The 13,631-nt window shown below is 39.5% G+C and overlaps 2 protein-coding genes across 4 annotated transcripts in view; one reads left to right on the top strand and one right to left on the bottom strand.

Moving 5' to 3' along the window:
* The window catches only part of PPP6R3 (protein phosphatase 6 regulatory subunit 3), a 129,733-nt gene that overhangs the window by 13,435 nt on the left and 102,667 nt on the right, over window positions 1–13,631 (top strand). For 2 of the 3 annotated variants that reach the window (XM_082629154.1, XM_082629152.1), the window contains one exon: window positions 7,224–7,321. The exons of the other annotated variant lie outside the window; for it this stretch is intronic. The gene's annotated coding sequence lies outside the window, so the exon portion shown is untranslated. The remainder of the gene's footprint in view (window positions 1–7,223; window positions 7,322–13,631) is intronic. 3 annotated transcript variants of the gene reach the window in all.
* LOC309807594 (nuclear nucleic acid-binding protein C1D-like) lies at window positions 3,789–4,562 on the bottom strand (the record flags this gene model as incomplete). Its single annotated transcript, XM_082627417.1, has 1 exon — window positions 3,789–4,562. The coding sequence occupies exon 1, from the start codon at window positions 4,173–4,175 to the stop codon at window positions 3,789–3,791; it is 387 nt and encodes a 128-aa protein (XP_082483543.1). The 5' UTR covers window positions 4,176–4,562.

Here is a 13,631-nt window from a genome sequence, read left to right as displayed (position 1 = left end):
GAAAAGATTTCAAGACTAGTTACCTCTTTAAAATGGGATCATTTGATTGCTAGGAAACGTTTATGTGAACTTTAAATGTGACTCTGGCCAAGTATAGAACACCAAAAACAATCTGGAAAAGGGATGTGGATCAAAATAGATTCTGAGCTGAATCTGTCTTTGCGAAAGGAAAAGAGTAGAGTTCAGCATTTATAATACGTGGCCTATCCTGAGGGAGAGGGGGGATGGTTTTATACTTATTTCTTTATATTCAGTCTTTTCTTACTCTGACTAGTAAATTAAAAGAGGCGTGGAGGAGCATACTAGCATAGGCTGGGCTGGGCTGGAACTCACTTTGTGACAGTGTGGTTAGCAGGACTTGTAAGTTGAGGAGGGTTAGGGGCCTTGGTGCCAGTGCTGCTGATCCCAGGAGTAAAGAGTTAAGAACTGCCTTTAGTCCTATGCCAGTAGTTTTCGGTGAGGCCAAGGAGCTTGAGATGCATAGGTATTATAACTATTGTTTTCATCAAATTTCAAAAAGTAGAGTTTGATAATCTTCCAGGGCAATGAGGAAAGAATGAGAAAGAGTTGTAGGGGCACAGGATAGAGAGAGAGCAAGCTGGTTTAGCAGAATGGTTGTGAGGATTAAAGTTAAGCATTATTGGGCATGTTTATGTTTATCCCCTGAAAAAAGTAGAGTCCATTCCTGCCATTTACCATATTGTCAGGCTTAAAGTTTTTCAATTTTTGGCATCAGTGACTGCTGAATTGCCTCTTGATTAATGTAAACCTTCAGCAGCCTGCCCTTGCTTATGTACCTGCCTTACACTGGGTAGATGTAACTGTCTCTTCCTGTTTTGTTTGCCCAGTGCCTGTTATTACGGTTGTCACTTGTGCTTGAGTCATTACTTGCATATTTTAACTCTTTTCACCTTAAGGTGAGTGTAGGATGTTCATCTTTTATATGAAGAAGGAACCTCTGGGAGGGAGGGTGGACATCTAGCCAGAATGATTTCGGGAAAAGGTTGTTAAGTTGATGAGAACTGGATTGGAATCTTGGTTTGACAACTGAACTAGCTCTCTGCCTTTGGGCAAATTATTTCACTTTCTGAGCCCCAGCTTCTTCCTATATAAAATGGAAGTAATATTAAAGTTCTCCTCCCTTTTCCATAGAAGATAACTTTGGGTAATTTGAATTTGTAGGGTTTTTTTTTCCCCTTGCAAGTGTATTAATGTAGAAGTCATAAATTTTCACAGAACAAGTGATTAAGGCTATGCTGACTTTGTTAATGGTTAATATTTTATGAACTCTTTCACTGGCTTTGGTTTTGAAATCTTGACTGGTAGAAGGATATTGTGAAATTTTCTTTTTTACTCTGTTGCCGTTTTTCTGTTTAGAATAGAAGCCTTAGTTTAAAAAAAATTAGTCAATGTATGATTATATTTGCTTTGAAAAAAAGTAAAAATAGGTAAGACTAAAATTTCTTCTGCTCATCTTCCCCCAATTCTTTTCTGTCTTCTGCTGTTAATAGTTTTGTCTCTGTTTTTCTGATTTTTTTCTATGTGTTTGTATTACTTACAAATGTGTTTATAGAAACTATACAGTGTTAGGCATACACCTTTTTTTTCCTTATCATTCATCAGTTTTCATTGAGCCCCATGCAGTACACAGAGATCTGCCTTCTTTTTTCTTTTTTTTTTTTTTTTGACAGTTTTGCTTTATTTATTTATTTATTTTTGGCTGTGTTGGGTCTTCGTTTCTGTGCGAGGGCTTTCTCTAGTTGTGGCGAGTGGGGGCCACTCTTCATCACGGTGCGCGGGCCTCTCACTATCGCGGCCTCTCTTGTTGCGGAGCACAGGCTCCAGACGCGCAGGCTCAGTAATTTTGGCTCACGGGCCCAGTCGCTCCGCGGCATGTGGGATCTTCCCAGACCGGGGTACGAACCCGTGTCCCCTGCATCGGCAGGCAGACTCTCAACCACTGCGCCACCAGGGAAGCCCCTGCCTTCTTTTTAATTACTGGTATACTTTATAGCCATATCCCATTTCAGTGGGCTTTAGATTTTTATTTTTAATCACAAATAAATTTGGGTTGCTTTTATTTATTTATTTTTCAATATAAATTTATTTATTTTTGGCTACGTTGGGTCTTCATTGCTGTGCGCGGTCTTTCTCTAGTTGCGGAGAGCGGGGGCTACTCTTCGTTGCTGTGCGCGGGCTTCTCATTGCAGTGGCTTCTCTTTTGCCAAGCACAGGCTCTAGGCACCTGGGCTCAGTAGTTGTGGCTCGCGGGCTCTAGAGCACAGGCTCAATAGTTGTGGCACACGGACTTCATTGCTCTGCTACATGTGGGATCTTCCCGGACCAGGGCTCGAACTCATGTCCCCTTCATTGGCAGGCAGATTCTTAACCACTGCGCCACCAGGGAAGCCCTGGCTTGCTTTTAGTTTGTTACAGTAAAGCACTTTGTTCTTAGAAGCTTTTAGAAGTTTAGTGTTTGGTACAGAGATAGGTAAAATACTAAATTATAAGCTGGATTCTTTGCTTTTTATCTTTACGTACAAAGTACAACTGTTAAGCAGTGGAAGGAAACCTTTTTTTAGAAAGCTTTTCTATTTATCTCCTTTTCAAGTGATGTATAACATATATGACGTTTTTAAGCTCTACTATAAATGAACAGTGATTTAGCAAATCTTTTCTTGTTGTAGAATATGCATAACACAAATTTACATTTAACCATTTTTAAAAATTAATAAACTTTATTTCATAGAGCAGTTTTAGGTTCACGGCAGAATTGAGGCAGACGTACAGAGCCAGAAGCCTATATACTCCTTGTCTCCCCATGTGCCCCCCTCCAACCTCCATGAACCTACGTTGACACATCATTATCACTCAAAGTCAGCATGTTACATTAGGTTCACTCTTAATGTTGAATATTCTGTGGGTTTAGACAAATGTATGATGGCATGTATCCACCATTGTAGTAGTCTGTAGAACAGTTTCACTACCCTAAAAATCCTCGTGCTTTGCCTGTTCATCCCTGCCTCAGACTTAACCCCTAACAACTACTAATCTTTTCTTTCTTTCTTTCTTAATATTATATAATGAAAACAGGTGTATTTATAACTTCAGCATACTTAATAAAATCATTATTTACTGAAAATAGACCAATGTTTACAAAGAACATTTAACTTAAATTTCATAGTAGCTTATAAAATGGCACTTCAAAGAGTGACCTGTATAAGGAAATAAGAGTCTTGTTAAGAGACAGTAAACTATAAATATAAAATATACCACAATGTTAAAAACCTCAGTGTTCTATAAGAAAATCAATAAATATAACTTAATCTTTCTGGGGGGAAAGGTATTTAGCATTACAAATTTAAAATACAGATTTTATATATGAATTCAATACGGAATACATTTAAACCTTACAATGCTACATAATCATCGTCTATTTTGTGGAAAACAATAAAAATATGCACTATTATGTATAAAATAGATAACTAATGAAAACAGATTGTATAGCCCAGGGAACTCCACTCAGTGCTCCGTGGTGACCCAAATGGGAAGGAAATCCAAAAAAAGAGGGGATACATGTGTCCGTATAGCTGATTCACCCTGCTGCACAGAAGAAACCAACACAACATTGTAAAGCAACTACACTCGAATTAAAAAAAGAAAAGTAAATTGAAAGAAAAAGAAATTCTTAACCACACACAAAAAAATTATATAGTTTTTGAATATGTGTACATCAAACCAAAAGGTTAACTTTACTTTTTCCTTTATTGGCAACTTTGGGTGCATTTTTAGGTTTTGGTTCCCAGAGGGCATTTATTATAACGCCCTCTTGAAGCCGCACCTCTGTCCAGGTCGCCAGCCTTTTTCTTGTCTGTTATTTCCTTGACTCTGTTCATGTATACTCTGATTCTTTCCAGTTCCTGCTTTACTGGATGTTCCTTAGGATTGACTCCCTGAGTTGCCAGATAAACCCAAAACATTGAATTTAATGTGTAAGCAGAAACTAAATCCACTTTTGCTTGTTTAAGTGGGTCCAACTTCTGTAACAACTCTTTTCTAGAAACAGACGTCATGGTCTTCAGCATCTCATCCACAGCACCAATGGAATTCTCAAATGTTGATAAATATTCATGAATTTTTCCTGGATAGTCTTCATTAATTTCTTCATCTGCCATTATTATCAACTCTCGGGCCTTCCACTCCTGCCTCCCAGAAAGCAGTTGGCGGCGGTGACATCAGCGGCACACAGGCTCTGCCCACAGCGGGCAACGCTCTCCGATGACCTCACTAATCTTTTTTTTTTTTTTTTTTTGCGGTACGCGGGCCTCTCACTATTGTGGCCTCTTACGTTGCGGAGCACAGGCTCCGGACATGCAGGCTCAGTGGCCATGGCTCACAGGCCCAGCCGCTCCACGGCATGTGGGATCCTCTCGGACCGGGGCACGAACCCGTGTCCCCTGCATCGGCAGGCGGACTCTCAACCACTGTGCCACCAGGGAAGCCCCCTCACTAATCTTTTTAATGTTTCTATAGTTTTGCCTTTTCTAGAACGAACTATAGTAGGAAACATGCAGCATTGTAGCCTTTTTAGACTGGCTTCTTTCTCTTAGTAATATACATTTAAGGTTCCGCCATGCCTTTTCACGGCTTGAGAGATCATTTCTTTTTAGTGCTGAGTAATATTCCATTGTTTGGTTGTACCAGTGTATGCACTCACCTACTGAAGGACATCTTGGTTGCCTTCGAGTTTTGGCAGTTATGAAAAACCTGCCTTAAACATCTGTGTGCAGGTTTTTGTGTGAACATAAGTTTTCAGTTCGTTGGAGTAAATACCAAGGAGCATGATTGGTCTCAGAATGAGTTAGGAAGTATTCCTTCTGTTTCTGTCTTTTGGAAGAGATGATAGAGAATTGGTATAATTTTTTCTTTAAATGTTTGGTAGAATTCATCAGTAAACCCATTTGGACATGATGCTTTCTGTTTTAGGTTATTAATAATTGATTCAGTTTCTTTAATAGATGTAGATCTAGTCAAACTATTCTTTTTTTTTTTTTTTTTTTCGGTACTCGGGCCTCTCACTGTTGTGGCCTCTCCTGTTGCGGAGCACAGGCTCAGCGGCCATGGCTCACGGGCCCAGACGCTCTGCGGCATGTGGGATCCTCCCAGATCGGGGCACAAAGCCGTGTCCCCTGCATCGGCAGGCGGGCTCTCAACCATTGCGCCACCAGGGAAGCCCCCTAAACTGTCTATTCTTATGTGAGTTGTGACAGATTGTATCTGTCAAGGAGTTGGTCCATTTCATCTAGGTTATCAAATCTGCAGCTATGGAGTTGTTCATAATATTCTTTTATTATCCTTTTATTGTATATGGGATCTGTAGTGCTTCCCCTCTTTAATTTCTGATATTAGCAGTTTAGGTCTTCTTTCTTTCTTAGTCTGGAAAAAGTCTTACGAGTTTTATTGATTTTTTTTTTTTTTGAAGAATCAGCTTTTAGTTTTGTTGACTTCCTCTACTGATTTCTTGTTTTAAAATTCTTTTATGCTCTAATTTTTATTATTTCAATTTTCTGCGTAGTTTGGAATTAATTTGCTCTTCTTTATCTAGTTTTCTAAAGTGAAAGCTTAGATTATTGGTTTTAGATGTCTTCTAATATATGCTTTCAATTCTATAAATTTTAATCTACGCACTGTTTTTGCTGTATCCCCCAAAGTTTAGTAAGTTGTATTTTCGTTTTGTTCAGACATTTTTAAAGTTTCTCTTGAGATTTTTTTTGTCTTTGATCCATGTGTTATTTAGAAGTGTAATGTGTAATCTTCAAGTACTTTGGGTTTTTCCAGCTATCTTTCTGTTACTGATTTCTAGTTTAATTGCATTGTGGTCTAAGGGCAGACATTGTATGATTTCTGTTCTTAATTTGTTAAGGTGTATTTCATAGAATGTTGTCCATCTTGATGCGTATTCCATGTGTGTTTGAGAAGAATGTGTGATTTGCTACTGCTGGATGAATTAGTCCATACATGTCAATTATATACGGTTGATTGATGGTGCTCTTGAGTTCAGTTATGTCTTTATTGATTTTCTGCTTGCTGGATTTGTCCATTTCTGATAGAGGAGTGTTAAAGTCCTCAGTTATAATAGTAAATTCATCTATTTCTCCTTGCAGTTTTAGCTGTTTTTGACTCGTATTTTGATAATGTTGTTAACTGCATAACATTAAGGATTGTTATGTCTTCTTGGAGTATTGACCCCCTTTTCATTTTGTAATAACTCTTCTTATCACTGACAGCTTTCTTTGCTCTGAAGTCTTCTCTGTCTGAAATTAATATAGCCACCTTCAGTTTGTTTTAATTAGTGTTAGTATGGTCTAGCTCTATCCCTTTACTATTAACCTATATGTGTCTCTGAATTTAAAGTGAGTTTCTTGTAGACAACATATGATATGCCCGGGTGTAGGTTTTTGTTTTTGTTTTTGTTTTTTTGCATTTATCCTGCTTGGTGTTCCCTGAGATTCCTGGATCTGTGGTTTGGTGTCCGGCATTAATTTGGGGGAAATTCCCAGTCATTTGCTTCAAATATTGTTTCTGTTCCTTTTCTCTTTTCCTTCCGGTATTCCCATTGCATGTATGGTATACCTTTTGTAGTTGTGCCACAGCTCTTGGATATTTTGCACACTGCTCCCCCCCCCCCCTGTTTTTTCCTCTTTGCTTTTCCATTTTGGAAGTTTCTAGTGTCATATCTTCAGGCTCAGAGTTTCTTTCCTCAGCTATGTCCAGTCTACTAATGGGCCTATCAGAGGCATTTTTCATTTCTGTTACAGTATTTTTGGTCTGTAGCGTTTCTTTTTGATTCTTTCTTAGAATTTTTATCTATTTGTATTATTTTATCTGTTATTGCATGTTGTCTGCCTTTTCCATTAAAGCTGTTAGCTTTCCCGGTTTGATAATTCCAGCATCTCTGGCATACATGACTGGTTCTGATGCTTGTTCAATCTCTTCAAACTGTTTTTTGTCTTTTTAGTATGCTTCGTAATCTTTTTTGAAAGGCAGACATGATGCACTGGTAAAAGGAACTGTGAAGAATAGACCTTTGGGAATGTAGTGGTAAATTGTCTGGGGAGGGGAAATGTTCTGTAGTGCTCTGATTCAGTCTCAGTCTTTTGGTGAGCCTGTGCCCCTGAACTATGAACTTCACCAGTGCTTCTCTGCTTTTTTCCTTTTCTTAGGTGGTACAGGATGGCTAGAGTGGCCTGGAGTTGTGTACTTCCCTTTCCTCATGCGGAAGGTTAGAGGGGGCTGGAGTTGGATATTTCCCTTCCTCCAGGTAGGTTAGGTTCTGGTAAAACCTCAGTGGGTTAGGCTCTGGTAAAATAGTTTTTTTTTTGAAGGTGAGCTTTGTTAAGAATGGAATGTCCTGATATATTTCAATAAAGAAAAGAAAAGAAAAGGAAATGTTCTTTTCCCCCTCCCAGAAACATGAGGGGAGGGGAAAAGTCTGTTCACTCACCTACTGAAGGACATGTTGGTTGCTTCCACGTATTGGCAAGTATGGATAAAGCTGCCGTAAACATCTGTGTACAGGTTTTTGTGTGATCATAAGTTTTCAGCTTCCTTGGGTAGATACCAAGGAGCACGATTGCTGGATTGTATGGTAAGAATACGTTTAGTTTTGTAAGAAACTGCTAAACTGTCTTCCAAATGCCTGTACCATTTTGCACTTTCATCAGCAGTGATTGAGAGTTCCTGTTGCTCCACATCCTCACCAGCATTTGGTGTCAGTGTTCTGGACTTTGGCCATTCTAATTGGTGTGTGGTTGTGTCCAGTTGTTTTAATTTGCATGTTTTTGGTGACATAATGATGTGGATCACATCTCTGTTAATGACTGTATTTCAATGGATAGATAAAAGAACCTTGGTGCAGATAAAATCATTGTTATTCAGGTTCCATGTGTCTGTGGATGACCTGGATTGTTTATCCTGTGGTGGTCCCCACAGTGTCCTGTGACCTCTATATTTAGACATTTCTCTTTTTTTTTCCTGTTATAAACTCTTTGGACATAGTTATATATAAGATTTTTTTACTCAGGATAAATACCTTAGTATGAACTCATTAAAGCAGAGGAATTGGGTCAAGGAGTGTATAGATTTTTAACACCCTTTGATATCTATGGCCAGAAAAATTACCCCAGTTTATGCTTTTATCAGCAGTTCCAGCCAGTTTTTTTTTTTTTTTTTTTTTTTTTGGCGGTACGCGGACCTCTCACTGTTGTGGCCTCTTCCATTGCGGAGCACAGGCTCCGGACGCGCAGGCTCACCGGCCATGGCTCACGAGCCTAGCCGCTCCGCGGCATGTGGGATCTTCCCGAACCAGGGCACGAACCCGTGTCCCCTACATCAGCAGGTGGACTCTCAACCACTGCGCCACCAGGGAAGCCCCAGCCAGTTTTATATTAATGTATATTTAAAATCTTTTTTATTAGGGGAAAATTTTAATACACGCATACATAGAATAGTGTAATGAGCCCTCAGGTACTCAGCTCCAACAGCCATAAACCCAAGGCCAGTCCTGCCCTACCTACTCCTTCAACCCACACTTCTCTCCTGGATTTTCACTATTTTAAAACTCTTTTGAATTGCAGTAGAAATATAGAAGAGTGCACATCATAAATGAAATTTTCACAGTCTGAAACCCACCTGGGTAATTGGGTCCCGGGTATCTCCTTTGTCCCCTTTCAGTCATACCCTCCGCTCTGCCGAGGGCAGCCAGTATCCTGATACTTAACTGCATTAAGTTTTGTTCCTTAAATAAATAGAATCTTATGGTATGTTCACTTGTGTCTGAGTTTTTCTCTTGACATTGTGTGTGAGATTGTTGGGGATATACCTAGAAGTGAAATTGCTAGGTCGTAGAGGTGTGCATATATTCCATTTTGGAAAACTGTGGCTGCATCTACTAAAGTGGCTGTACCAGATTACACTTCCCCCAGCGGTGCATGACGTTCTGCTTACTCCGTGTTATCATTAAGAGCTCATGTCTTTCTTTCATGCTTTTCATTTTAGCTACACCCCTAGCTGTGTAGTGATACCTTACAGTAGTTTTAACTTGCACTAGTGAAGTCTAGCACCTTTTCATGCTTTCTTTGGTTGTTTAGTTATCCCTTTTCATTTTTATCTTTTAAAAATTTTATTGAAATATAGTTGATTTACAATGCTGTGTTAATTTCTGCTGCACAACAAAGTGACTCAGTTATACATACATATATACACATACACACACATTCTTTTTCTTTTTCTTTCCTTTTCATTCATTCATTCATCATTCATTTATTTATTTTTGGCCACGCCACGTGGCATGTGGGATCTTAGTTCCCCTACCGGGGATTGAACCTGTGCCCCCTTCAGTGGGAGCACGGAGTCTTAACCACTGGACCTCCAGAGAAATCCCAATATATACATTCTTTTTAATATTCTTTTCCATTATGGTTTATCACAGGTTATTGAATATAGTTCCCTATGCTATACGGTAGGACCTTGTTGTTTATCCATCTTATATACAGTATTTTGCATCTGCTAATCCCAAACTCTCAATCCTTCCCTTCCCCAACCCCCTAGTTATTCTTTTTTAACGAAGAGTAATATTTGTCTCCTTTTCTTTTGTCTATCGCATTATCTTTTTTATCGTATTAACTCTCTGTTGCTTCATAGCAATTATCCCCAAACTTAGTGGTTTATAACAACAGTAAACATTTATTATCTCATAGTTTTTGTGGGTTAGGAACTTGGGAGCGACTTGGCTGGGCCATTTGGCTTGGATGTTATCAGCCTCTGAAGGCTTGACTGGAGTTGGATGATCCTTCCCAAGGTGGCTCATTCGCATGCCTGGCAAGTTAGTCCTGGCTGTCTGTGGGAGGCCACAGTTCCTTTTCATGTAGGCCTTTGACAGGATTGCCTAAGTGTCCTGTCCTCAGGACATGGTGACTGACTTTCCCCTGAGAGAGTGATTTGAGAGAAATAGCACCAAGTGGAAGCTATCATTTTTATGACACAACCTCAAAAGTCTCATGGCATTTAATTTTGCCATATTCTGTTTGTTAGAAGAGACTCACTACATCATCCCACCTTGGAGAGTTAAGTTCCCTTTTTGAAAGGAGTGTCAGAATTTGTGGACATATTTTCAAACACAGCACTTGGTAGGGTTTCTTTTATTCTGGATATGAATCTTTCAGGAGATACAAACATGGTGAATATCTTTGCCTACTCTGTGGGTTGTCATTGTGTCTTTGGAGGAAGAGGAGTTAATGTAATTCAGTTGATTAATTTTTTTCTTTATGGCTAGCTCCTTACATATTACTTTGAAGAAATTCTCAAAATAATTATCTTGTTTCTTCTGTAAATATGTCAGTATAGATCTTTCAAAAATAAACACTTTTTTTTTTGTTTTAACCATAACATAACCACAAAACTGTAACATCTAAATAAAACTCCCACAAAGCAGTTGCTTGATACTATCCAGTACTTAGTCGGAGTTGAAATTTCCAATTGTCTCAAATGTGATAATTTTTATATGTATATTTTTCTAATTTTGGCAAATCAGGATCCAAATAAGGTCTACCAGTTAAAACAATCCCCCCTACCTCACTTGCCATCTGTGGAAGACCTCGATTTTTTTTGTCTTGTAGTATCCCCACAGTGTCCTCTGCCTTGTAAGCAGGTAGTTGTAAGTTTCTCTGTTTGGGCGTAAACTTTCCTGCAGTCTTGCTCGTGTGTCTTCTTTGGTTGTGATCTGTCTCTGGAGGTTGAATGTGGACCCAAATTGGAATTTTTAAAGGGCTTCCAACCTAAATCACATTGAAATCCATTCAGATTATAGTTCTAGACTTAAAATGTAATAATGTTTGTTTTGAAATGTACTCTGTGTGTTTGTGAGGCCATCTGAGAGTGCATTTTTTGTTTCTTCAGAAGACCCCACACTGACTGTAAGCCTTGCCCTCCTGAAGATACCACACCCTCTCTGGTAGTTTAAATGTTGCAGGGCATAACATAAGGTGGTGTGATACTTTTTGCAAAGCCCCACCTCCCAGGTTTTTTGTTTTGTTTTGTTTTTCACTTGGCATATAGTTGGTACGACAGTATTATGTTAATTTCAGGTGTACAGCATAGTGATTGGACATTTAAATACAAGATGATCACTACCTAAATCTTATTAATTACACTTTCCATGTTAACTGTCTACTTTCTTTTGTTCCTCCTTGTATTGTCCACTAGCTTTCCTTCTCTCATGGCTGATTTTTTGAGTTGTGATGACTAAGTTTTAAGGGTTGATGACTCAGAATCTTTTTAGGCCACCTTAAATTTCCAGTCTTCCCCAGTTTCCGACTTTCCCTTCTAACAGAAAATTTAGCACCAAAAAATTACAAAAATTAATGACGTAATTAGGATGAATGTTAGAGAAGTAGACAAAGTATTTCTTAAAATTCATGTATGTGTAAAGTTTCAACTTAGTTGTTTTCTTAACAGTTCTGAAACTGATTACTGTGATTGGAAGGAGCTGGGTAGGTAGAAGGAGATTGTCACTTTGCCTGTATGGTTACAATAGTTTAGAAGAAGGTATTTGTGTATTATTTGTATAAATTCAAATGATGATTTATTGTAAGAATGCAAAATATGAAGAACAAAGGCCTTACTCTGACTCTATGTCATGGGTTTCCTTAATGAAAGGGTGACTGGGTGCAGTGAGCCTGCCGCAGTGCCAGCGAGAAGTCAGGACACCTGGCTCTGGTGCGCTCTGCAGAGCAGGTCTCAGTATACATTTGTTGAATTAAAAGAAAAAGTTGTTTTAATACACATTGTACTTCATTTATTTTTTTAAATTTATTTTATTTATTATCATTTATTTTTGGCTGTGTTGGGCCTTCGTTGCTGCGCACGGGCTACTCTTTGTTGCGGCGCACAGGCTTCTCATTGCGGCGGCTTCTCTTGTTGCAGAGCACGGGCTCTAGGCACGCGGGGTCAGTAGTTGTGGCACGTGGACTCTAGAGCGCAGGCTCAATAGTTGTGGCGCACGGGCTTTGTTGCTCCACGGCATGTGGGATCATCCCAGACCAGGGCTCAAACCCATGTCCCCTGTATTGGCAGGCGGATTTCTAACCATTGCGCCACCAGGGAAGCCCAAATGATACTTTAAAAGTGTGGTTCAACTTCAAGTAAGAGCTAAATTTTCAGTGTTTTGTTTTTAAATGAGTGTACCTAAAGGATACCGATTGTTGACCATAATTCTTTCAGCAAATATCTGGGTGCCTGCCCAGTGCCAGGCCTGGTGCTTTCAATGCTTTGGTCACTTGTGGTTTAAAAAGATGGCATGCTCATCTTTAAAAAGGTGGTGCCCTCAGTGAATCAGGACAGTGTCTCAATAGAGATACAGTGCAAGCTACATATGTAATCATAAATTTTCTAGTGGCCTCATGAAAAGGAAACAGGTAAAGTTAATTTTAATATATTTTATTTAACCCAGTAATACAAAATATTGTCAGTTTAGCATGTCATATAAAATTATAAATGAGATATTTTCACTTCTTTCTACTAAGTCTTTGAAGTCAAGTGTATATTTTACACATACATACTTCTCAGTTCGAACTAGCTATGTTTCATGTGCTTAAAATTAAAAGCCTTATGTGGCTACCACAGTGGACTGCATGGATAGATTATCATCATAGTTATCATTGCTCACATGGAGTGGCAGAGGACACTGACCAGGAACGCGAGTAAACGGTGGCTTCAAGGGGCCAGAGGAGACGCGAGGAGATGAAGTAGGAAGCTGTTTTTATCCTCTGGGTGGTGGCAGAGGAAGATGAAGAAGGGGAGATACTCACAAGATGGAGTTGACAAAATTTTGATGAATTGGATATTGGGAGGGAAAAGAGGAGCCAGGCTCTGTCTTTTACAACTGGGGTGTGCCTTTCCTGGGACAGGGAGAACTTAGTGAGGAAAAGGCTTGGTTGGTGGTCAGTGTATGATAGAGAGCAAAAACCCGTTTAGGAGATACTACATTCAATGTGCTTGCAAGACATCCAAGGGGAAGTGTCTGCTCATAGTTGGGTACCTGTGTTTGAAGTGCAGAGATGGCCTGAATTGGTTTTATAAATTTGAATCTCAACTGTGTTTACAGAGGTATATTTAAAAACCCGTGGAAACGGCTTCATTTATTCAACAAAACCATATATTTTTTTAAGTCTCCCCAGGCCTTGTTTCAGTTGCTTCGGCAACAGGGTGAGTAGAAGACATGGAAGTGGACACCCCGGCCACTGTAGTCAGTTGGGGAGAGTGTACCTAGGTAGTGTCCACAGTCTGAACCCTGTGGGAACCTCTGCCTCGGAGGAGACCGAGAGGTGGCCAGTGAGAAAACAAGGCGGGTGTGATCTCAAAGAAGCCAAGTGAGGAGAAGGTGCCAGTAAGGAGGGTCTCCTGGTGCACAGTACTGAATGCTCCTGAGAGCGAGGTTGAGAGGAGGACAGAAGAGTTTCACTTAGATTTAGCCTCATCTGGAGGTCACTGGTGACTTGAAAAGGCAGTTTCAGTTGAGTGGTACAGATAGACACCAGATTGGAATGAGCTGAAGAGGGAATGCTTTGAGACAA

This window comes from Mesoplodon mirus, assembly GCF_964341445.2.
Source record: "Mesoplodon mirus genome assembly, chromosome: 7".
Taxonomy (NCBI): domain Eukaryota; kingdom Metazoa; phylum Chordata; class Mammalia; order Artiodactyla; family Ziphiidae; genus Mesoplodon; species Mesoplodon mirus.
The sequence above is the reverse complement of the archived record's forward strand: the minus strand, read 5'-3'. Positions and strand labels throughout refer to the sequence as shown.